Source organism: Scyliorhinus torazame, chromosome 2, assembly GCF_047496885.1.
Source record: "Scyliorhinus torazame isolate Kashiwa2021f chromosome 2, sScyTor2.1, whole genome shotgun sequence".
NCBI classification, from domain to species: domain Eukaryota; kingdom Metazoa; phylum Chordata; class Chondrichthyes; order Carcharhiniformes; family Scyliorhinidae; genus Scyliorhinus; species Scyliorhinus torazame.
In genome coordinates, this window is record NC_092708.1 from 177,967,924 (window position 1) to 177,992,116 (window position 24,193).

The 24,193-nt window shown below is 48.6% G+C and overlaps 1 protein-coding gene across 2 annotated transcripts in view; it reads right to left on the reverse strand.

Moving 5' to 3' along the window:
• vps8 (VPS8 subunit of CORVET complex) overlaps positions 1-24,193 on the reverse strand; it is a 1,010,867-nt gene that overhangs the window by 148,117 nt on the left and 838,557 nt on the right. For both annotated transcript variants that reach the window (XM_072480702.1, XM_072480693.1), the window contains exon 44: positions 13,733-13,786. In XM_072480702.1, the coding sequence (XP_072336803.1) occupies positions 13,733-13,786 (54 nt within the window). The remainder of the gene's footprint in view (positions 1-13,732; positions 13,787-24,193) is intronic.

A 24,193-nucleotide genomic window follows, 5' to 3' on the forward strand; every position in this document is an offset into this window, starting at 1 on the left:
CACTAAGCACAGCCTACAGATTAAAGTAAAGGGCAGCATTTGGTCACCTTAACGGACAGAGCAACCTCTTAGTTTTAGCAGTGTGTGTGAATCAGAAGGTACGGTAGCATAGTGGTTAGCACTGTCGCTTCACATCGCCAGGGATCCGGGTTCAATTCCCGGCTTGGGTCATTGTCTGTGTGGAGTCTGCACGTTCTCCCTGTGTCTGCGTGGGTTTCCTCCGGGTGCTCCGGTTTCCACCCACAAGTCCCGAAAGATGTGCGTGATAGGTGAATTGGACATTCTGAATTCTCCCTCAGTGTATCCGAACAGACGCCGGAATGTGGCGCCAAGGGGCTTTTCACAGTGACTTCATTACAGTATTAATGTAAGCCTACTTGTGACACCAATAAAGATTATTATAAAGGAATTCAGATCAAAACATTTAAGCCTCGACAGTCCAATTCAGAATGAGCATGAAAGTGAAAGGTGTTCTTGTCACCAATATTCTGTACCGTTAAGCCATGTCACATCTGATTTACTTCAGCATTTTAAAACCATTAAAAAAAATCTATTCTTTCATGGGATGTGGGCATCGTTGTCAAAACCAGCATTCATTGCCCGTCCTACTTGCCCGTAAGCTGAGTGGCTTGTTAGGCCATTTCAGAGGCACTTAAGAATCAACCACATTGCTTTTGATTCACTTTTGATTCATGGTGAGTCCTGTTGAACATCTCAAGGGATCTGCTTGGCATGATTTAGCGAGACCAAGGTTGGGAGTCTTCTAAGTAAACACACATACAGTTGAAATGCCATGTTGTTGGAACATCTTAGATGAATGGCTGCATCTTCAGTGATGCCAGTTTAGCGCCCACAGACTGTCAGCTTCAGAAGCTTCTCCAACCCAATCCTTAGGAGCTGTCAACAGGACTCACCATTTTAAAACAATTTCTTACAAAGTACAGAAGTAAATACAAAATAAATGAATATTAAAAGCAAAGCATCCAAAGAGAGAAAAGCCAAGGTTAAAGGATTGAGTGCTCTGCTCACTCCACGAGTGCTGCCTGACCTGCTGTGGGCACGATTCTCCACTCCCGCTCCGGTTGGGAGAATCGCCTGGGCCGCCAAAATTTCCCCGGACGCCGGTCCGACGCCCTCTCGCGATTCTCCCAAGCGGCGGGAACGGCCCCGTCGAGTTCCGCGGGCCGCAGGCCGGAGAATCGCCGGAGACACCCAAAATGGCGATTCTCCGGCACCCCCGCTATTCTCAGGCCCGGATGGGCTGAGCGGCCAGGCCAAAACGGCGGGTTCCCCCCGGCGCCGTCCACACCTGGTCGCTGCCGTCGGGAACAGCGCGCGAATGCTGGGGGTCTGCCTGCGAGGGGGGGGGGGGGGGGGAGGGGGGATCCTGCACCGGGGGGTACCTCAAATGTGGGGTGGCCCGCAATCGGTGCCCACCGATCGTCGGGCCGTCCTCTCTGAAGGAGGACCTCCTTCCTTCCGCGGCCCCGCAAGATCCGTCCGCCATCTTCTTGCGGGGCGGACTTAGAGAGGACAGCAACCACGCATGCGCGGCTGACGCCAGTTATGCGGCGCCGGCCGCGTCATCTATGCGGCGCCGCCTTTACACGGCAACAAGGCCTGGCACGTGTAGATGACGCGGCCCCGATCCTAGCCCATTGTCAGGGCCTGAATCGTTCGGGATCGGGGCCATTTCGCGCCGTCGTGGACCTCGACGGCGTTCACGACGGCGCGGCCACTTCGGCTGCACAGAGGTATGAGACAGGGGTGTCCGTTGTTGCTGTTGTTGTTCGTGCCAGTGATTGAGCCCTTGGCGATAGCGCTTAGGTGGTCAGTGGAGTGGCAGGGGTTTGTGAGGGGCAGCAGGGAGAACCAGGTGTTGCTGTACGCGGATGATCTGTTGTTTGTGTTGGACCCGCTGTAGAGTATGGGTAGGATCATGGGAATATTGGAGGTTTGGGGCCTTCGCTGTGTATAAGTTGAAAGCCGGGAAGAGTGAGTGTTTCCAGTGAATGCAGTGGGGCTGGGGGCCAACATGGGGATATTGCCATTTAAAGTAGCTAGGGAAAGGTTCAGGTATTTGGGGATCCAGTTGACGAGGGAATGGGCTACAATACACAAGTGAAATTTGACAACATTGGTGGAGATCAGGGGTGATTTTAAGAACAACAAAGAACAACAAAGAAATGTACAGCACAGGAACAGGCCCTTCGGCCCTCCAAGCCCACGCCGACCATACTGCCCGACTAAACTACAATCTTCTACACTTCCTGGGTCCGTATCCTTCTATTCCCATCCTATTCATATATTTGTCAAGATGCCCCTTAAATGTCCCTATCGTCCCTGCTTCCACTACCTCCTCCGGTAGCGAGTTCCAGGCACCCACTACCCTCTGCGTAAAAAACTTGCCTCGTACATCTACTCTAAACCTTGCCCCTCTCACCTTAAACCTATGCCCCCTAGTAATTGACCCCTCTACCCTGGGGAAAAGCCTCTGACTATCCACTCTGTCTATGCCCCTCATAATTTTGTATACCTCTATCAGGTCGCCCCTCAACCTCCTTCGTTCCAGAGAGAACAAACGGAGTTTATTCAATCGCTCCTCATAGCTTATGCCCTCCATACCAGGCAACATTCTGGTAAATCTCTTCTGCACCCTCTCTAAAGCTATGAGGAGCGATTGAATAAACTCGGTTTGTTCTCACTGGAACGAAGGAGGTTGAGGGGCGACCTGATAGAGGTATACAAAATTATGAGGGGCATAGACAGAGTGGATAGTCAGAGGCTTTTCCCCAGGGTAGAGGGGTCAATTACTAGGGGGCATAGGTTTAAGGTGAGAGGGGCAAAGTTTAGAGTAGATGTACGAGGCAAGTTTTTTACGCAGAGGGTAGTGGGTGCCTGGAACTCACTACCGGAGGAGGTAGTGGAGGCAGGGACGATAGGGACATTTAAGGGGCATCTTGACAAATATATGAATAGGATGGGAATAGAAGGATACGGACCCAGGAAGTGTAGAAGATTGTAGTTTAGTCGGGCAGTATGGTCGGCACGGGCTTGGAGGGCCGAAGGGCCTGTTCCTGTGCTGTACATTTCTTTGTTCTTGTTCTTTGTTCTAAAGCCTCCACATCCTTCTGGTAGTGTGGCGACCAGAATTGAACACTATACTCCAAGTGTGGCCTAACTAAGGTTCTATACAGCTGCAACATGACTTGCCAATTCTTATACTCAATGCCCCGGCCAATGAAGGCAAGCATGCCGTATGCCTTCTTGACTACCTTCTCCACCTGTGTTGCCCCTTTCAATGACCTGTGGACCTGTACTCCTAGATCTCTTTGACTTTCAGTACTCTTGAGGGTTCTACCATTCACTGTATATTCCCTACCTGCATTAGCCCTTCCAAAATGCATTACCTCACATTTGTCCGGATTAAACTCCATCTGCCATCTCTCCGCCCAAGTCTCCAGACAATCTAAATCCTGCTGTATCCTCAGACAGTCCTCATCGCTATCCGCAATTCCACCAACCTTTGTGTCGTCTGCAAACTTACTAATCAGACCAGTTACATTTTCCTCCAAATCATTTATATATACTACAAAGAGCAAAGGTCCCAGCACTGATCCCTGTGGAACACCACTGGTCACAGCCCTCCAATTAGAAAAGCATCCCTTCATTGCTACCCTCTGCCTTCTATGGCCTAGCCAGTTCTGTATCCACCTTGCCAGTTCACCCCTGATCCCGTGTGACTTCACCTTTTGTACTAGTCTACCATGAGGGACCTTGTCAAAGGCCTTACTGAAGTCCATATAGACAACATCTACTGCCCTACCTGCATCAATCATCTTAGTGACCTCCTCGAAAAACTCTATCAAGTTAGTGAGACACGACCTCCCCTTCACAAAACCGTGCTGCCTCTCACTAATACGTCCATTTGCTTCCAAATGGGAGTAGATCCTGTCTCGAAGAATTCTCTCCAGTAATTTCCCTACCACTGAAGTAAGGCTCACCGGCCTGTAGTTCCCGGGATTATCCTTGCTACCCTTCTTAGGGGCAGTTGGGACACACTACACCGGACACTGACAGCGAGGTTGCAGGTCGGGAAAATGTGCTGTCAAGGTACCTGTTCGTTTTCCAGACCCTCCCAATCTTTCTTCCGAAGGCCTTCTTTCGGAAACCGGTGATCTCAGAGTTTGTATGGCGGAGAAGGTCTGTGGGTAAAGAGGGTCCTACTGCAAAGGCAGAAAGGGGGTTGGTGCTCCAGAACCTGCAACACTAATATTGGGCAGCAAAAGAGGTTTGATTTGTAAAAGGGGAGTGAATTTAGGTGTATGCAGATGTGGAACTTCGCAAGAAAGGAGTGGAAGGCATTTCGCAGGTTGCCGGGGTATACTCTATTTGAGCAATTGTTGCCACCGGACAAGTCGGGAGAGGGTAGGATTGGGAATATATATGGGTGGTTGGGAGAGCGGGATGGGGGCGTAAGTGGTGAGGATCAAGTACAAATGGGAGCAGGAGTTTGGGGGGGGGTATGTGTGAATAGACTGGGGTCTGTGGTGTGAGGCAATGCGCAGGGTGAACTCAAACTCCTCCTGCGTGCGGATGAGCTTGATTCAGTTCAAGGTGGTGCACAGGGTGCATATGATTCGGGCAAGAACGAGTGGGTTCTTTCAAGGGTTGGTTGACAAGTGCCTGAAGTGCGGGCGGGGGGTCGGCAAACCAGCGCACATGTTCTGGGGTTGTGAGAAGTTGTAGAGATACTGGGAAACGGTGTTTGGGATACTGTTCAAGGTTGAGGGGCTGGAGGTCAAGTCGGAACCAATGGTGGCGATCTTTAGGGTATCTGAAATGCCGGAGCTGATGAAGGGGAAGGGGACCGATGTTGTGATCTTCGCCTCTCTATTTGCCCGGTGAAGGATCATGTTGAATTGGAGGGCGGATACGCCACCAGAGGTGGCGGCCAGGCGGGGGGGGGGGCCTGTATGACCGTCTCAGGTTGGAAAAGATCAAATTTAAGTTCAGGGGGTGGGAGGAGGGCTTTGAGACACAGTGGGGTTTTTCATGACAATGTTTGAGGAATTGTTCGGCACGGGGGGAGGGTGTAAAAAAGGATAAAAGTTGTACAAACTGTGGATTGTGAGGTTGTTAAGTGTGTTGTTGTGTATGTTACTGTTCTTTTTACATACGTTTATAATAAAATACATTTATAAAATAATATTCAAAGACTCTTTCCACTGCCTTTTGATGAAGAGAATTCCAGAGACCCATGACCCTCAGAGAAATAAAATCCTCTCATCTCCTTCTTAAGTGAGCGACCCCTTATTTTTAAGCAGTGATCCCCTAATTCTAAATTCTACGACATGCGGAGAAGCTGAATAGACTCGGACTATTTTCATTATAACAACGGAGGTCGAGGGGTGACCTGATAGAGGTCTACAAGATTATGGGGAGCATGGATAGAGTGGATGGGCAGTCACCAGTCGGCATAGGTTTAAGGTCCGTGGGGCAACGTTTAGAGGAGATGTCCGAGGCAGGCTTTTTGCGCAGAGGGTGCTGAGTGCCTGGAACGCGTTGCCAAGGGACGTTGTGGAAGCATTCAAAAGGCATCTTGACAAATACATGGATAGAATCGGTACAGAGGGTTACGGCACAAGGAAGTGGTGAGGGTTTTGGCCAAGGTTGGTATCATGACCGGTACAGACTTAGAGGGACGAAGGGCCTGTTCCTGTGCTGTACTGTTCTTTGTTCTTTGAAACATCCTCTTTACATCCATCCTGTTAATACCCCTCAGGATCTTATATATTTCAATCAAGTTACCTCTAACTCTTTTAAACTCTAGTGGATACAAGCCTAACCTCTCCAACCCTTCCTCATTAGTCTATTTCTAATGAATTTATGTATTTGATTAAATACTGTACACACTACTCCTGATGTGGTCTCACCAATGTCCTGCACACCTGAAGCATAACCTTCCTACTTTTGTAACCCATTCCCCTCGCAATAAACAATTACATCCTATTAGTTTTCCTAACTACTTGCTGTGCCTGTATAACTAGCCTTTTGTGATTCATGCACGAGGACACTCAGATGCCTCTGCATTTCAGAGCTCTGCAATCTCTCAGCATTTAGATAATAAGTTTATTTTTTATTCTTCTTGCCAAAATGGACTATTTTACATTTGCCCACATTTTACTTCATTTCCCAGATCTTTGCCCACTCACTTAACCTATCTCTGTTTGTAGCCTCCTTACATCCTCTTTACAATTAATTTTCCTACCTATCTTTATGTCGTCAGCAAATTTAGCAACTAACCTTTCATCCAAGACATTTATATAAATTGTAAAATGTTGAGGCCCCAGCACTGTTCTCTGTTGTAATGTAGGAAGCCTAGCAACCAATTTATTCTTAGTAAACGCCAATAAACAGTAATGTGGTAGTAGCAGGAAGAATGCTCAGCACACACCCTTTTTTTATCTTCGACAGAAACTTGATGTGGAAATTACATTCATTGTATGTGCCGTTAACAAATATGGAATGAGAGAAAAAGGAACTATTTGAAAATTCTGTATATGAAAACCTAGCTATATTTGTCATATCCAGCTTCTCTATTGTTCTACAAAAGTTGACTAACCTTCGTTGAACAGAACTCTTCAATCCAGTCTGACAGCGTGCAGAGTAAAACCAAACCAACAAACAGAAAGATGTTGCAAATAGTGTGCCCGTGGAGAGAAGACACAAGAAGATTTTGAGCCACGATTGAAACCTTGAACCTTCTGTTCTCTTCACAAATGCTTCCTGATCTGCTGTATGGTATCAACTTTTAATATCACTCAAAGCCAACTACTCCAGGAAGAACTCTACCGTGGCAGGGTTTCCCAGGAGGGCAACGAAACACTTCAATAATAATAATAATCTTTATTAGTGTCACAAGTAGGCTTACATTAACACTGCAATGAAGTTACTGTGAAAGTCTCCCAGTCGCCGCACTCCGTCGCCTGTTCGGGTACACGGAAGGAGAATTCAGAATATCCAATTCACCTCACAAGCACGTCTTTCGGGACTTGTGGGAGGAAACTGGAGTACCTGGAGGAAACCCATGCAGGGACGGGGAGAACGTGCCAACTCTGCACAGACAGAGACCCAAGCCGGGTGTCGAACCTGGGCCCCTGGTGCTGTGAAGGCATAATGCTAACCACTATGCTACCGTGCCACCCATAGGAATGTCCTCAAAGCATCCCTGAAGGGGCCAAACATCCCCGCAGATGTGGGGATGGGTGATCCTGTCTTATGACTGACCAAAATAGAGCCGGCTCATTCAGGAACACATTGGAACTTCAAGAGACTTTTTTTTCCCAAACATTTTATTAAGGCACTTATAGTTTAAAAAAATAAAAGATACAAATTCAAATGTAAACATAGTTCAGCGCGTAATACATCCCTCCATCTCCCACTGTTCCCACCTAATCTAGACCAAAAATAGCCTAACTCCCCCTACCCCCTCCCTTATTGAATATGCTGACAGTTTAGTTTTCTCCGAAGAAGTCGATAAACGGCTGCCACCTCCGAACGAACCCTAACGTTGATCCTCTCAGGGCGAACTTAATTTTCTCAAGTCTGAGAAACCCCGCATGTTGCTAACCCATATCCTTGATTTTGGGGGCTTCGAGTTCCTCCACTAGTAATAGCTGTCTCCGGGCCACCAGGGAGGCAAAGGCCAAAACGTCAGCCTCTCTCACCCCCCTGGGCTCACGGGTCTTCCGGCAGTCCAAAAATCGCCACCTCTGCACTCGCCGCCACCCTCGTTTTTAGTACCGTGGACATGACATCCACAAATCCCTGCCAGAGTCCCGTAAGCTTCAGGCATGCCCAGAACATGTGGACATGGTTTGCGGGCCGTCCTGCACACCTCACACACCTGTCCTCCACCCCACAAAACCTGCTCATCCGGGCCACCTTCATGTGTGCCCGGTGAACAAACTTGAATTGTATCAGGCTGAGCCTGGCACATGATGAGGACGTGTTGACTCAGCTCAGAGCATCGTCCCACAGACCCGCCTCCAACTCCTTATCCTGCTCATCTTCCCATTTATGTTTTATCTCATCTATCTGGGTTTCCTTCCACTCCCTAAGTTCTTTCTCGATTTCCGATACCTTCCCCTCCCCACCCCCGTTCTAGAAACTACCTTATCCTGTATCTTCTGTGGCGGTAGAAGCGGAAAGGTTGAAACCTGCCTTCGCACAGAATCCCTTACCTGTAGTGACCGAAACCCATTCCCTCCCGGACACTCAAACTCCTCCAAATCCTCCAAACAGTGAAAGCTCCTATCAATAAACAGATCCCTCAGCCTCTCGATCCCTGCTCTCTGCCACCTCCGAAAACCCCCCATCCATCCTCCCCGGGACAAACCACAAACCGGTGATTCCCACAAATTGGAGCCCACACCGACACTCCCTCCACTCCCATATGCTTCCGCCACTGCCCCACTTCGAGAGTCTTTGTTGGAAACGTGCAAGAGGCGAAGTTGAGGTGTCTGAAGGAGTGCACAAATCTCTGAACCACCCATCTAGCCAACCCTTCACACACTGCCTGCCCCACATATGGTCGAGTCTTCAGATCACGCTTTCTGGTAATCCTTCTCTGAACTCAATGATCTGGAGTGGAAGCTATAAAGGGTTAACACTACCATTAATAATAGCTAGGGAGCATGTGCATCATAATGAGGTCACTCAGAGAGAGAGAGAGAGATGAGTGAGAGGTTGTTCTGATGTTCTGAAATCTTATGTATAGTTATTTATGTAAATAAAAGTACTTTCAAGGAAAGATATTTGCTGTCAGCTAGGTCTCTTACTGGAGTCAGATGCTCAATGTCTTCCATAACTTACCAAGAAAACACACAGAAGTCACCCTCAATCCTAAGGGTGAAGAAGGGATAAGAAGGATAACACCAACATTTTCTGCTTTTGTTCCAATTTCCATTTTTTTTGTGTGCTTATTTCCAGTGAAAAGCCTTTGTTCTGAGACTGAGTGGTGCTCCTGAAGAGCAGTGGGTTAGATTGGAATGGCCTGTTTCAATCTCTGTATTAGAAGGTAATGCTTGGCGGAGCAACATGGAAGTTGTTACCACCGGAACAACCATTCATGTTATCACTGTAAAAAACTTCCAAGGAACAGATGAAGCTCTGCAGCTGCACCTAAACATTCTGTACCCATCAAAACTATGGCAACACACAATGAAAGCCAAGATACCCGCAGAATTCTTTCCTAGGCTGACTGCCTGCTGGAATCCTGTTCCTTGTATGTAAAAGTTCAAACAGTGTTAACCATTATTCACTGAACCAGTCTTGTTTGATTTTAGTTCAAACAGCAATGTGGTATTAGCAGGAAGAATGCTACTACAAAGGTTTATGTAGGCAAACAGTAAAAGCCATAACGCCGCATACAGCAAGCACATCAGTCCCATCCGGGACTACCGATCATGCTGGTCCCAATCCTGGCTGGCTTTTTAGTACTTGGTTCATGAGCCCTAGCTGCTAAGCCTTGGCCCCGCAGCAGGAGAGCTCGTATTCCACAAGCCCCACGGGGAGATCAATTGGGTCATCGCCGTGGGTCTCGTGAAGGTTATTACATCCCTCCCGTAAGTTCTTCTGTCATTGAAGGTGGAGAAGGTCTCCTTCGCAGCTTTGCCCACTGCTATCTTTCCAGCGGTTGTGGGGCTGAGTTGGAGGATGTGTAACGTGTCAGGAAACGTCACTTCCGTGCCGATCGTCTGGGGGTTGTTGTTGGCAGTCTGTCCTGGTCAAACTTTGGCCTATGGATGATGGTCAAGAGGGACTGATTCATCTTGAAGGGCTGGCTCTGGTGCGGTTTCCCTGCCTTTGAGATGGTCCATGTGTTTGTGTACCGTTCTCTCTTTGGTTTTGACCAAATAAGAAACTGGTCCGGTCTTCTCTACTACGGTCCCCGGTGTCCACTGGGCACCATCCCCAAAATTCTGAATGTACACAGTGTCCCCTCCTGGCTTGAACCCTCTGTTCTGCTTCTGGTGGTTGAGGTACTTTTCCTGGAGACCTTGTTTCTTTTCCATCTTCCTACTAAGATTTGGAAACGTTAGGCTTAGATGGGTTCATAGTCTTCGGTCCATCAGTAATTCTGCTGGTGCTATCCCGGTGGGTTATATGCGGCATGGTCCAATAGTTGAACAGGAAACGCGGCAATTCCATCTCAATGTGTCTCTTTATGCCCCTCTTAAAGTCTATACCGCCTGCTCAGCCAGGCCATTTGAAGAAGGGTATTGCGGGGCGGTCCGACTGTGTTTCACTCCATTCGCCTGCATGAACTTCGACAATTCCTCGCTGGTGAAAGAGTGCTGTTATCAGTAGAGAGAACCCCCGGGATACTATGGACACTAAACGACTGGCGGAGCTGCTCAATGTGAAGTGATGTATGGCATGCAGTATACAGCTATCGATTTTAAGTGGGTGTTGATAAGTAGTAAAAGCATCGGTCCGGCAAAGTCAGCATGTAACCACACTGGCCGGCCAGGCCACTCTCAGTGACAAAGTAATTCTGATGGCGGGAGCTTGACATGCCGTACACTGCTTCACCAACCTCTCGATGTCACCATTGAGCCCCGACCACCACACATAACATCTGGCGAGCATCTTCATTTTGGACACCCCGGATGTCCATTGTGCAGGTCCTGCAGTATGACTTTCCTGCCTTGTCTTGGGACCAGAACACGGGCTCCACACAGAGAATTCCGTCTTCAACGCTAATCTCCTGTTGCTTAGTTGTGAAAACCTGCAGTTCTTCAGGCAGTTTTTCCTATTTCCCCATTTTGGATGACATGGTGCAACTTTGCCAACGTGGGGTCCTTTCGCATCTGCACACAGATTTGCGAGGTTGTGACCGGCAAGGTGTCGTAAAATTTAGCATTAATACAACTTCGACCACTACAGGTGGAGAGGATGGGCATGTCTGCAATGAGAGTCGTCATAGGGCATCTGCATGCGCAATTTGTTCGCCTGGGCGATACTCAAAGGCATACTCATAAACCACCAACAATGGTACCAATCTTTGGATCCTGGTCTATGCTATCGGTGGCATCGCCTTAACTTCCTTGAAAAGGCAGAGTAATGGTTCGTAGTCCGTGATGATTGAAAAGTGCCACCCATAAATGCATTGATAGAACTTTTCACTGCGAAGATCACAGCCAGTCCTTCCTTTTCAATCTGGGTTTAATGGTGCTCTGCGTCGGCCAAGGTTCTCGATGCATCAGTTATTGGTCTCTCTGTTCCGTCGTTCACCTGGTGGGACAACACTGCCCAAAACCATATGGGGGGCATCGCATGTGATTAGGAGCGATCTGGAAAGATCGTAATGTGTTAGCAGCCCAGAGGACGACAGTTGCAGTTTTGCTTTGGAAAATGCCACTTCTTGCAGCGCTCTCCATGCTCATTTCTGATATTTCTTTAAGAGTGCATGAAGCGGTGCCAATATGGTTGCCAGATTCATAATGAAGTTTCCGGAATAGTTTATGAGCCTTAGGAATGACCGTAGCTCTGTCATATTCTCTGGCTTGCTTGAAAGCTCGAACCTTCTCCTCCACTGGGTTCAAACCGCACTGGTCTACCTGATACTCTAGTCTGGCTTCAACACCAGGATTACTGTAGCTGCCCACTCCGCGAATTGAACTGGGTGAATAATCTCCAAGTTTTCCAGCTGGCTGACCTCATTGTCCACTTTCAACAGCAGGGCATATGGAACCGGGCGGGCCCAAAATACTTGGGTTGGGCTTCTGGGTCCATGTGAACTTTGGCCATGACTCTCTTTGTTTTCCTCAATTCATCTTGGAAAATTTCTGGGTATTTTCCCAGGACCTAGTACAAACCGCTTATACCCATTTAAAAAATCTGCTGCCAATCTAGGCGGAGCCTCTGCAACAGTCACGGTCCTGGCCCCTGATCCACTATCAGTGGCAGGCAAACTGATTGTTGCCCATAGGCAACCGTTGTTGTTCCAATGATATACAATGGCTCTCCGGTATATGTCGGCAATCATGCCCTCGTGTCCTGTAGGTCAGGTGCTGCATCCCTGTACTGACTTTCTGGTAAGTTTGTTGTCCAATGACCGAGACAGCAGCCACTGTGTCCATTTCCATCTCTCGTGGGTGGCCATTTACCTGGATGGTCATCTTCATGTGGGCCGTAATGCAACTTAGTTGCATGCAATCATCCTCTTCAGGTTGTGCTAAGCATAAAGCCCTGACTCTGGGTAGACATGTCCCCCCACCAGGGCGAAGTGCTCCCTGGCGGTTCCGGCATTCCCAGTCCTCACGGTTCCAGCGACCACAGGTGCAGCATCACTGAGAGTCATCCTCCTAGAGCTCAGAAGAGATATCCCATCAGGCTGCAGTGGCTCTTGGCTAATGGGTCTGACCACGATGCTGCTTGGGTGCCAACTGGATCTCATAGGTTCTGCTCTTGGGGGGGGATTACTCGCCAGCATGAGGTGGTCTCACAGCATCTCTGGAAGGGATGGGCCATAGTCGCAATGCTCAGCTAACGTGTGTATGCATGTCAGGAATTCCGTGACTGACTCCCCCAGCGTTCGCCTGACCACGTTGAACCTGTGTCTCTGCACTATCACCCGACGGTTTGGGACTGTAATGATCTGCCACAAGTGCTACTAGCTCATCAAAGGTCTTTCAGTCTGGGGCCACCAGGTGGGTAAGGCTTTTGATAACACTAAGGATTGGGGCTCTACAGGTGGTCAGGAGTATTACCTTTTGTCCGCCGTCTCCTGTAATCGCATTCACCTGGAAAAAATACCGCAACCGTTCAGCACACCCAATCTTCTACATCTGCATTGAAAGCCTCAAATCTCCCAAAAAGCAGCATTTTTAAACTTGCCCGAATCTTGCTCTTGTGCTGAGGAATTCAAACGTGGTCCAGGAGTCCAGAATCGCAACTGTAGTTTTTCCTCTTTGCCAGTACAATATTTTCAGGAGTTCTGAGAAGGTTAAACAACGTGGCATTCAGCACAAGTCCCAGCCGGGACTACTGATCAAGCCGGTCCCATTCCTGGCTGTCTTTTAAGTACTTGGTTCAACGAGCCCCAGCGGCTGGGCCTCCGCCCCTTAGGCGGGACCTCCTATTCCATGAGCCCCACAGGAGGATCGATTGGGTCATCCCCGTGGGTCTCGTGAGTGTTATTTTACTGTCTCACCAGTTGCTGCCCATGAACATCTCCAAGTCTATTTTTTCCATGTGTTCCTGGATTCAGAGCAACCACCCGGTCTAAATTCATGAGGCACGTGGGCCACTTACATTGTCTGACAGCACAGCACGTCATTGTGGCACCACATAACACATAAAAACAAATCATTTAAAAATGATCTGCTTTTAAAAGTAAACTGGCAATAAAAATCACTGCTATTCTTCTTAAAATACAGATTGTTTTCTGCATCATTTCTTGGAACAGATTTATTTTGTTACTCAGAATACAAATGGATTGAAAGGGAGTGAAATGCGGCATTTCATTCTAAAAATGAGAGGAATCATACACAGGACTCAATGGGCTGAATGGCCTCCTTCTTTGCTGTAACAATTTTGATGATTCCATCGATCAAATATGATAATGATTGCTTTATCTCTTCCTAGCGAACGGCTACTTCTTCATTTAATTCATAGCACTCTCTGAATTGTAAACTATTAAGTAATGAAACTAGAGTCTTACCTTTCTGCTGTCAGAATTCCTGTTAGTTGAGTAATAAGCTGATGTTACTTTAATCTGGAGGGAAAGAAAGGAAATGGAATATCAGTTACAATAATGACAAGATATTTTCAGAGATCCAAATGGGACAATTATTATTTTACACTTTTCACATAAACTTCTAAAAATTGCAGTATTGCATGCACCATCTGACAAGAGCAACACAGTGAAATACATTTTAAAAGCCCAGAAATTAAAATAAACCAATTAATCCAAAAGCAAAATACTGTAGATGTAGAATCTCTCTCCACAGACGCTGCTAGGGCTGCTGTGTATTTCCAGCATTTTCTGAGTGCATTTAAGAAACCATTTAGTGCCTTTTTCTGAATTTTGGACCCTGTGCTTGGATTGTTTTATCACATTAAAGGCATTACATAAATGCAAGTTGTTCATGTATTGGATATTATTTCTGATTTGGTATCATCAGACATTCCGAGTATCAGATCCCATATTCCTCACAATCTGGAGTTCACCTTACTGATTACATTTTGCTTATTTGATCATATGGCATTATGACAACGAAAGTCATTGTTCAATGAACTGGATACGGTAATAGAATAATAAAGTATTTCTAACACAGGAGGCCATTTGGCCCATTGTGTTTGTGCTGGCAAGAGCAATTTAGCTATTCCCACTTCCCTGCACTTGCTGAAACTGGAACCCCCATCCCACACCGCCCCCTCCCATTAATTATTTTACTCTGAAAAACCTGGCTAACCAAACGTTTTGATAGCATGATCATTGTCCCCTAAACAATCTCAATCAAGCTGCTGTATTGCAAATCTATGCTAAACAAAGGCTTACGGCTAAATTGATTCCAGCAGAACTGATGAGATTGGACCTTTAACCGGCTGACTTAGTTATGTCCTGGACCCGTTGTAAAATACCACAGATAATAAATCACCACAGCAACAAGAAAAAGCAGAGTCAGTTTATATTGTGTAAACTGAGAGAAAACTAGTGACATGTCAATGATGTAGGGATAGATGTGGGAATCCACTGTTGGCAAGTCACCCATATAAGAGGTTCAATGTTAAAAGCACTTTTAAAAGCTGTCAGAAATAAAAGTTCAAAGGCACAGTTACAGTAAGACTGCTCAAACCTTGCCTTTTATTTCCTGGGTACTCCTACCCCATCAGGAACACTGCTAATTATCCGCTAACTCACCAGGTATCCTCCCGACGACCCGCTATCTCACCAGGTAACCTCCTGACTATCCGCTATCCCACCAGGTACCACCTGACTATCCGCTATCCCACCAGTTATCCTCCTGACTATCCACTATTTCACCAGATAACATCCTGACGCTCCGCAACCTCACCAGGTTGCCTCCTGACTACCCGCTATCTCACCAGGTAACATTCTGACTACCCGCTATCTCACCAGGTAACATCTTGACTACCCGCTATCCCACCAGGTATCCTCCTGACTATCTGCTATCCCACCAGGTATCCTCCTTACTATCCGCTATTTCACCAGGTAATCTCCTGACTACCCACTTTTCTCACCAGGTATTATCCTATGACCTGCTATTTCACCAGGTAACATCCTGACTACCCGTTATCTCACCAGATATCCTCCTGACCAGCCGCTATACCACCAGGTACCTCCTGACTACCCGCTATTTCACCAGGTATCCTCCTGACTACCCGCTATCTCACCAGGTAATCTCCTGACTACCCGTTATTTCACCAGGTAACATCCCCACTGCCCGCTAATCTCACCAGGTAACATCCTGACTACCCGCTATCACACCAGAAATCACCCTGACAACCTGCTATTTCACCAGGTAACATCCTGACTACCCGATATCCCACCAGGTATCCTCCTGACCAACCGTTATACCACCAGGTACCTCCTGACTACCCGCTATCTCACCAGGTAATCTCCTGACTACCCGCTATTTCACCAGGTAACATCCCCACTGCCCGCTATCTCACCAGGTACCACCTGTCTAACTGCTATTTTACCAGGTATCACCCTGATGACCTGCTATTTCACCAGGTAACATCCTGACTAACCGCTACTTCTCCAGGTATCCTCTGGACTATCCTGTCATGTGAGAGTACTTTTAAGACATGGATGTTTAAGCAATGTACCTTTAAGAAAACAGTGATGTCAGAGAGTGGGTGGGGCTGAGGTCAGGTCAGCCATTTTGCAGTTGAATTTTGCAGATTTTTAGTTTCAGTTTAAAAACAGCTTGTGTGTGTGTCTGTCTTTTGCAGTGAGCTGGATCTCTCCCTTGAAAGACTATCTCTGGATCATTTGGGTGGTTTAAACTTATAATGAAGCCTTTAACCTGATGTGATTTTGTTTAAAGATGTTAAGTCTCTTGGAAGTTTGAAGATACATTTTAAGGAATTATTTACTGTTGCAATATTTTCTGAGTTATCTTTGAAGTAAGGGGTGTTAAAAGATCCAATGGTTATTTAAGATGTTAAGTTGAGTTCATGGAATAAACAGTGTTTTGTGTTGTGATGAATGATATCTGTATACATATGTACCTTTAATGCGTAGGCCCCTTTAAGACCGGGTTTGGAACCCTGGGGGATTCTGCCTCCGGCTCCGCCACCAGGAAGCTGTATATAAGGTTACGTTCAGTAGGCAGCGTACAGTGAGCACACTTCTCGGCAGCTGTCTGGTTTTCTGGTTATTAAAGCCTTTGCTCAGAAAATAAATCAGAAAATATTTTCTGAGCAAAGGCTTTAATAACCAGAAAACCTGACAGCTGCTGAGAAGTGTGCTCACTGCACGCTGCCTACTGAACGTAACCTTATATACAGCTTCCTGGAAGCGGAGCCGGAGGCGTAATCCCCCAGGGTTCCAAACCCGGTCTTAAAGGGGCCTACGCATTAAAGATACATATGTATACAGATATCATTCATCACAACACAAAACACTGTTTATTCCATGAACTCAACTTGACATCTTAAATAAACATTGGATCTTTTAACACCCCTTACTTCAAAGATAACTCAGAAAATATTGCAACAGTAAATAATTCCTTAAAATGTTTCTTCAAACTTCCAAGAGACTTAACACCTTTAAAAAAAATCACATCAGGTTAAAGGCTTCACTATTCTAAGTTTAAATCACCCAAATAATCCAGAGATAGTCTTTCAAGGGAGAGAGCCAGCTCACTGCAAAAGACAGACACACACACAAGCTGTTTTTAAACTGAAACTAAAAATCTGCAAAATTCAACTGCAAAATGGCTGACCTGACCTAAGCCCCACCCACTCTCTGACATCACTGTTTTCTTAAAGGTACATTGCTTAAACATCCATGTCTTAAAAGTACTCTCACATGACAGGATAGTCAGGAGGATACCTGGAGAGGTAGCGGGTAGTCAGGATGTTACCTGGTGAAATAGGTCATCAGGGTGATACCTGGTAAAATAGCAGTTAGTCAGGTGGTACCTGGTGAGATAGCGGGCAGTGGGGATGTTACCTGGTGAAATAGCGGGTAGTCAGGAGATTACCTGATGAGATAGCGGGTAGTCAGGAGGTACCTGGTGGTATAACGGTTGGTCAGGAGGATACCTGGTGGGATAACGGGTAGTCAGGATATTACCTGGTGAGATAGCGGGTAGTCAGGATGTTACCTGGTGAGATAGCGGGCAGTGGGGATGTTACCTGGTGAAATAGCGGGTAGTCAGGAGATTACCTGGTGAGATAGCGGGTAGTCAGGAGGATACCTGGTGAAATAGCGGGTAGTCAGGAGGTACCTGGTGGTATAACGGTTGGTCAGGATGATACCTGGTGGGATAACGGGTAGTCAGGATGTTACCTGGTGAAACAGCAGGTCATCAGGGTGATACCTGGTAAAATAGCAGTTAGTCAGGTGGTACCTGGTGAGATAGCGGGCAGTGGGGATGTTACCTGGTGAGATAGCGGGTAGTCAGGAGGTACCTGGTGAAATAGCAGATAGTCAGGAGGATACCTGGTGGGATAGCAGATAGTCAGGAGGATACCTGGTGGGATAGCGGGTAGTCAGAATGTTACCTGGTGAGATAGCGGGTAGTCAGGAGGTAACCTGGTGAAATAGTGGATAGTCAGGATGTTACCTGGTGAAATAGCGGATAGTCAGGCGGATACCTGGTGAGGTAGCGGGTAGTCAGGATGTTACCTGGTGAGATAACGGAGCGTCAGGATGTTATCTGGTGAAATAGCGGATAGTCAGGATGTTACCTGGTGAGATAGCGGGTCGTGAGGATGTTACTGGTGAGATAGCGTGTAGTCAGGACGTTACCTGGTGAGATAGCGGGTAGTCAGGAGGTTACCTGGTGAGATAGCGGGTTGTCAGGAGGATAACTGGTGGGATAGCGGATAGTCAGGATGATACCTGGTGGGATAACGGGTAGTCAGGATGTTACCTGGTGAAACAGCAGGTCATCAGGGTGATACCTGGTAAAATAGCAGTTAGTCAGGTGGTACCTGGTGAGATAGCGGGCAGTGGGGATGTTACCTGGTGAGATAGCGGGTAGTCAGGAGGTACCTGGTGAAATAGCAGATAGTCAGGAGGATACCTGGTGGGATAGCAGATAGTCAGGAGGATACCTGGTGGGATAGCGGGTAGTCAGAATGTTACCTGGTGAGATAGCGGGTAGTCAGGAGGTAACCTGGTGAAATAGTGGATAGTCAGGATGTTACCTGGTGAAATAGCGGATAGTCAGGCGGATACCTGGTGAGGTAGCGGGTAGTCAGGATGTTACCTGGTGAGATAACGGAGCGTCAGGATGTTATCTGGTGAAATAGCGGATAGTCAGGATGTTACCTGGTGAGATAGCGGGTCGTGAGGATGTTACTGGTGAGATAGCGTGTAGTCAGGACGTTACCTGGTGAGATAGCGGGTAGTCAGGAGGTTACCTGGTGAGATAGCGGGTTGTCAGGAGGATAACTGGTGGGATAGCGGATAGTCAGGTGGTACCTGGTGGGATAGCGGATAGTCAGGAGGTTACCTGGTGAGATAGCGGGTCGTCAGGAGGATGCCTGGTGAGGTAGCAGATAATTAGCAGTGTTCCTGATGGGGTAGGAGTACACAGGAAATAAAAGACGAGGTTTGAGCAGTCTTACTGTAACTGTGCCTTTGAACTTTTATTTCTGACAGCTTTTAAAAGTGCTTTTAACATTGAACCTCTTATATGGGTGACTTGCCAACAGTGGATTCCCACATCTACACCCTACATCATTGACATGTCACTAGTTTTCTCTCAGTTTACACAATATAAACTGACTCTGCTTTTTCTTGTTGCTATGGTGATTTATTATCTGTGGTATTTTACAACGGGTCCAGGACATAACAAAGTCCGCCGGTTAAAGGTCCAATCTCATCAGTTCTGCTGGAATCAATTTAGCCGTAAGCCTTTGTTTAGCATAGATTTGCAATACAGCAGCTTGATTGAGATTGTTTAGACCGACGCTCCCCCCCTTCCATCGACGCTCCCCTCCCCGCACCGGCGGTCGACTCCGACAGCGCCCCCCCCATTGCGCCCCCTCCCCCCAGCTGGCGCCGGCACCAATCACCCTAGTCACCCCGGATACCCCCCCTGCTCTAACGCTGGCAAAGGCTCAGACAACCGTGCTCCCAGATATACCACCACCGAGGACGACCGTATCCGCCGCACCACCGCCGGAGCTTAGAACATCGACAAGGGCAATCAGACCACCCAAAAGACTGGAGTCGACCGCCGGTGCGGGGAGGGGAACGTCGGTGGAAGTGGGCCATCGGTGGGCGAGCCAGCGGGTGCCAGGTCTTGCAGGGAAACGGTGTCCTGCCTGCCGTCGGGGTGCTCGACGTCGGCGTATTGAGGGTTTGCGTGTCGTAGTTGGACCCCTCTCGCCCAGTGGATCTGTCTTATGGCTCCTCACGTGCCTCCGGAGTAGAACTGGTCCTGGAGTCGTCAGCCAACGTGGAAGCGAGACCCCAGAGGTGGACTTCCTGGGGAAGACAAACAAACGGTTGTGAGGGGTCTCATTCGTGGCCGTACACAGGAGCGACCTAATGGAGTGTAGGGCATCGGGTAGGACCTCCTGCCAGCGGGCGATTGGGAGACTTCTTGACCGTAGGGCTGGAAGAACAGCCTTCCAAACTGTTGCGTTCTCCCTCTCCACCTGCCCGTTTGCCCGCGGGTTATAGCTGGTCGTTCTGCTCGAGGCGATGCCCTTGTTGAGCAGATACTGACGCAGCTCATCGCTCATGAACGATGTACCCCGGTCGCTGTGGATATAAGCGGGGAAACCAAACAGGGTGAAGATGCTGTGCAGTGCCTTGATTACGGAGGCCGAGGTCATATTGGGGCAGGGGACAGTGAATGGGAAGCGGGAGAATTCGCCGATGACAGTGTGGAGGTAGGTGTTGCGGTTGGTGGACGGGAGGGGCCCTTTGAAGTCCACGCTTAGTCGCTCAAAGGGCCCAGAGGCCTTTACCAGGTGAGCCTTGTCTGGTCGATAGAAGTGCGGTTTGCACTCCGCACAGATCTGGCAAGCCTTGGTCATGGCCTTGACCTCCTCGGCGGAGTAAGGTAGGTTGCAGGACTTGGTAAAATGGGCAAGCCGGGTGACCCCCGGGTGGCAGAGGTCATCGTGGATGGCCCGCAGACGGTCTTTCTGCGCATTGGCGCATGTGCCGTGGGGCAGGGCATCTGGGGACTCGTTGAGCTTCAGCAGACGATATGTAATATCGTATGGGTAGGTGGAGAGTTCGATCCTCCACCTCAGAATTTTATCATTCTTTATTTTGCCCCATTGTGCGTTATCGAACATAAAGGCGACCGACCGTTGGTCGGTGACGAGGGCGAACCTCCTACTGGCTCGGTAGTGCCTCCAGTGCCGCACAGCCTCCACTATGGCTTGTGCCTCCTTCTCGACTGCGGAGTGTCGAATGTCTGAGGCGGTGAGGGTCCGGGAGAAGAACGCTACCGGTCTGCCCGCCTGGTTGAGGGCAGCAGCCAGGGAGACGTCTGATGCGTCGCTTTCTACCTGGAAGGGAATGGTTACGTCCACCGCGTGCATGGCGGCCTTAATGATATTGGCCTTGATACGACTGAAGGCCGACTGAGCCTTAGCCGTCAGGGGAAAAACCGTGGTCTTAATGAGTGGTCGGGCTCTGTCCGCATATCTGGGGATCCACTGGGCAGAATAGGAAAAGAGCCCCAGGCACCGTTTGAGTGCCTTGTGGCTACGGGGAGGGGAAGTTCCTTAAGGGGGCGCATGCGGTCGGGGTCTGGCCCTAGGACCCCATTTTCCACGACGTAGCCGAGGATGGCTAGCCGGGCTGTGTGGAACACGTATTTCTCTTTCTTGTATGTCAGATTGAGGGCCCGGGAGGTCTGGAGGAACTTCCTCAGGTTTTCGTCATGGCCCTGCTGGTCATGGCTGCAGATGGTGACGTTGTCCAAGTACGCGTATGTAGCCCGTAAGCCGTACTGGTCCACCATTTGATCCATTGCCCTTTGGAAAACTGAGGCTCCGTTTGTGACACCGAAAGGGACCCTGAGGAAGTGAAGAGCCGACCGGCTGCTTCGAAGGCCGTATAGGGGCGATCCTCTGGGCGGATAGGGAGTTGATGATAGGCCGATTTTAGGTTGACCGTGGAGAATACTCGATACTGGGCGATTTGGTTCACCATTTCTGCTATGCGGGGAAGTGGGTACGCATCGAGTTGCGTAAAGCGGTTTATGGTCTGGCTATAGTCCACCGTCCACTTTGTTTTTCCCCGGAGCGGACTACCAGTACTTGTGCCCTCCAAGGGCTGTTGCTAGCCTCTATGACCCCTTCTTTTAGTAGCCGCTGAACCTCTGACTTGATGAAAGTCATGTCTTGGGCACTGTACCGCCGACTCCTGGTGGTGACGGGCTTACAGTCGGGGGTGAGGTTCGTGAAGAGGGGGGTGGTACAACTTTGAGTGTCGCCAGGCTACATAACGTGAGTGGGGGCAGGGTTCCGCCGAACTTCAGGGTCAGGCTTCGGTGGCTGCACTGGAAGTCCAGACCGAGCAGCACGGGGGCGCAGAGGTGAGGGAGGACATAAAGTTTAAAACGGGCGTATTTGGCGCCTTGGATAGCGAGGTTCGAGACACAATACCCCGTGATTTGGACCGAATGAGACCCAGGTGCGAGGGCGATAGTTTGGGAGACGGGATAGGTGCACAGGGAGCAGCGTCTTGCCGTGTCTGGATGGATAAAACTCCCTGTGCTCCCGGAGTCAAAAAGGCAGGGGGTGTCGCGGCCATTGATCTGAACCTGCACCATTGAGTTTCGCAGGTGCTTCAGCCGAGATTGATCGAACATGATCACTCCTAGTTGCGGGCAGTCAGAGTCCTCGGTTGAATCGGACTCGCAAAATGGCCGTCGCCGTCGGTCGCACATTTTGGATATTGAAGTTCGCCGCCAAGATGGCCGCCCCATGACGCGCACAAGGCCGATGACGCGTCGGAAGTAGGCGTGTCCGGCCACCGCGCGGCCGCGTTGCGGGGCCTATGGTCCCGGGAGTTCGATTTCTGGGTCCCATGAGACTTTTGTTTCTGGCCTTTGGGCCCAGCCAGGCAGACCTTCGCGTCAAAGGAAAGCCCCTTCTTTCCGCGTTCGCCGCAGATAGCGGAGCGGGCCGGGCAACGCTGGCATGAGTGCTGGCCTTGCCACAGAAATAGCATTGGGGGCCCCCGGTGTGAGCGGGTCGCTGCATGGCGCAGACCTGAAGCGTGGCCGAGTCTGGAGGAGATCGAGAGGGGTTCGCAAGGTCCGCGGAGTACGTGCGGAGATTATGGTGGGTCGCTTCCAGGGAAGAGGTGAGCATTACCGTGCCTTGGCGGTCCTTCGCTCCGTCTTCTAGGAGCCGCTGCCGGATGTACGTGGATCGGATACCGGACACGAAAGCATCACGAATATGTCAGTTCATATGGACTTCTGCCGTCACCTCTTTATGGTCGCAGTTCCTGGCGAGTGCGGTGAGTCTCTCCAAGTATTCATCTAGCGTTTCCCTGGAGCGCTGGCGGCAGGTCGAGAGCAAATGCCTGGCATGTACCTCGTTTATCGGCTTTACGAAGCGCTTTTGTAGGATTTTGACCGCCGTTTCGTACGTTGTAGCTTTCTCGATCACGGAGGATAGTCGGTGGCTCACCCCTGGCATGTAGTAAGCTCAGCTTGCGAGGTCCGTCAACTTCAGTCTCTGAGAAATTCAGATAGGCACCAAAGCACCGGAGCCAGTATTAAAAAATTTCAGTGGCTTCCGGCGACCGAGCGTCCAAATTGAGCTTCTCCGGCTTTAGACCGCTGTCCATCTTGATGTAATCTGGTTATTAAAGCCTTTGTATTATCAAATTCCTCTCCTGATTCGTAATTGAGGGTATCTCATGTGTTTAAAAACCCACGTGTCCAAAATTGTAATCCCACACCTAGGGGACCAGACGTGTGCTAGGAAAAGCAACAAATCCATTAAAGGGAGAGGTTGGTTGAACTCCATAATACATTTTGGGGTTCTGAAAACACCTCGCCCATAACAATTGGGGGCTCGAGGAGGATTAAAGTCTATCTATTGGATTGGCTTTTGTGAACTGAAAGACAGTGAAAGATTGTTGCTTTTCCGGTGTGGTATTTTAGTTTAAATGGGGAGAGTGTTGTGAACAATGGCTCTTTCAGAGGCTCAGAAGTTTTGGGTGGTGGAGAATGTCACACGTAGTACTTTACGGACAGAAACAAAATGCAGACTGTTAGATTTGGCAAGAACATTGCAGTTAACATTACCTGACAAAATGTGAAAAGATGAGGTAATTATGGCGGTGGTTAAGCATTTAAAGTTGCCTGAGGTAGAGTTTGACTCATTGGAAATGGCAAAAATTCAGTTGCAAATTAAACAAATGGAACATGAGAAAGAATTAAAGCGGCTGGCATACGAGAGTGAGAGAGAGGAAAAAGAAAGAGAAGGAAGAGAGAGAGGAAAGAGAGAGAGAGGAAAAAGAAAGAGAAAGAGAGAGAGAGGAAAAAGAAAAGGAGAGAGAAGAAAGGAGAAAAGAATAGCCCTAGCAGAACAAAAAGACAAACAAAGGGAGATACAGATCAGGGAAAAAGATAAAGAGAGAGAGTTTGAACTTCAGAAAATGGCCATGAAACATGACAATCAGTTAAAATTGGCAGATGTACAGGGAAACGTACAGTTGGATGACAGTGATAAGGATAATGAGACAGAGCGTCATAGTCGAAGGCTTGGTGAGAATTTATTTAAATATGTCCAAGCATTGCCAAGGTTTGACGAGAAGGAAGTGGAAGCCTTTTTCATTTCATTTGAGAAGGTAGCTAAACAAATGAAATGGCCACAGGAGTGTAGCCACCTGGGTTGGCCACTTCCCGACTTAAAATGGAGATCCGCAAAGAATGCAGGGAAATTCAGCCAAGCCAGGAAAAACTAGCAAGTGCAAAGTCTCCTGTGT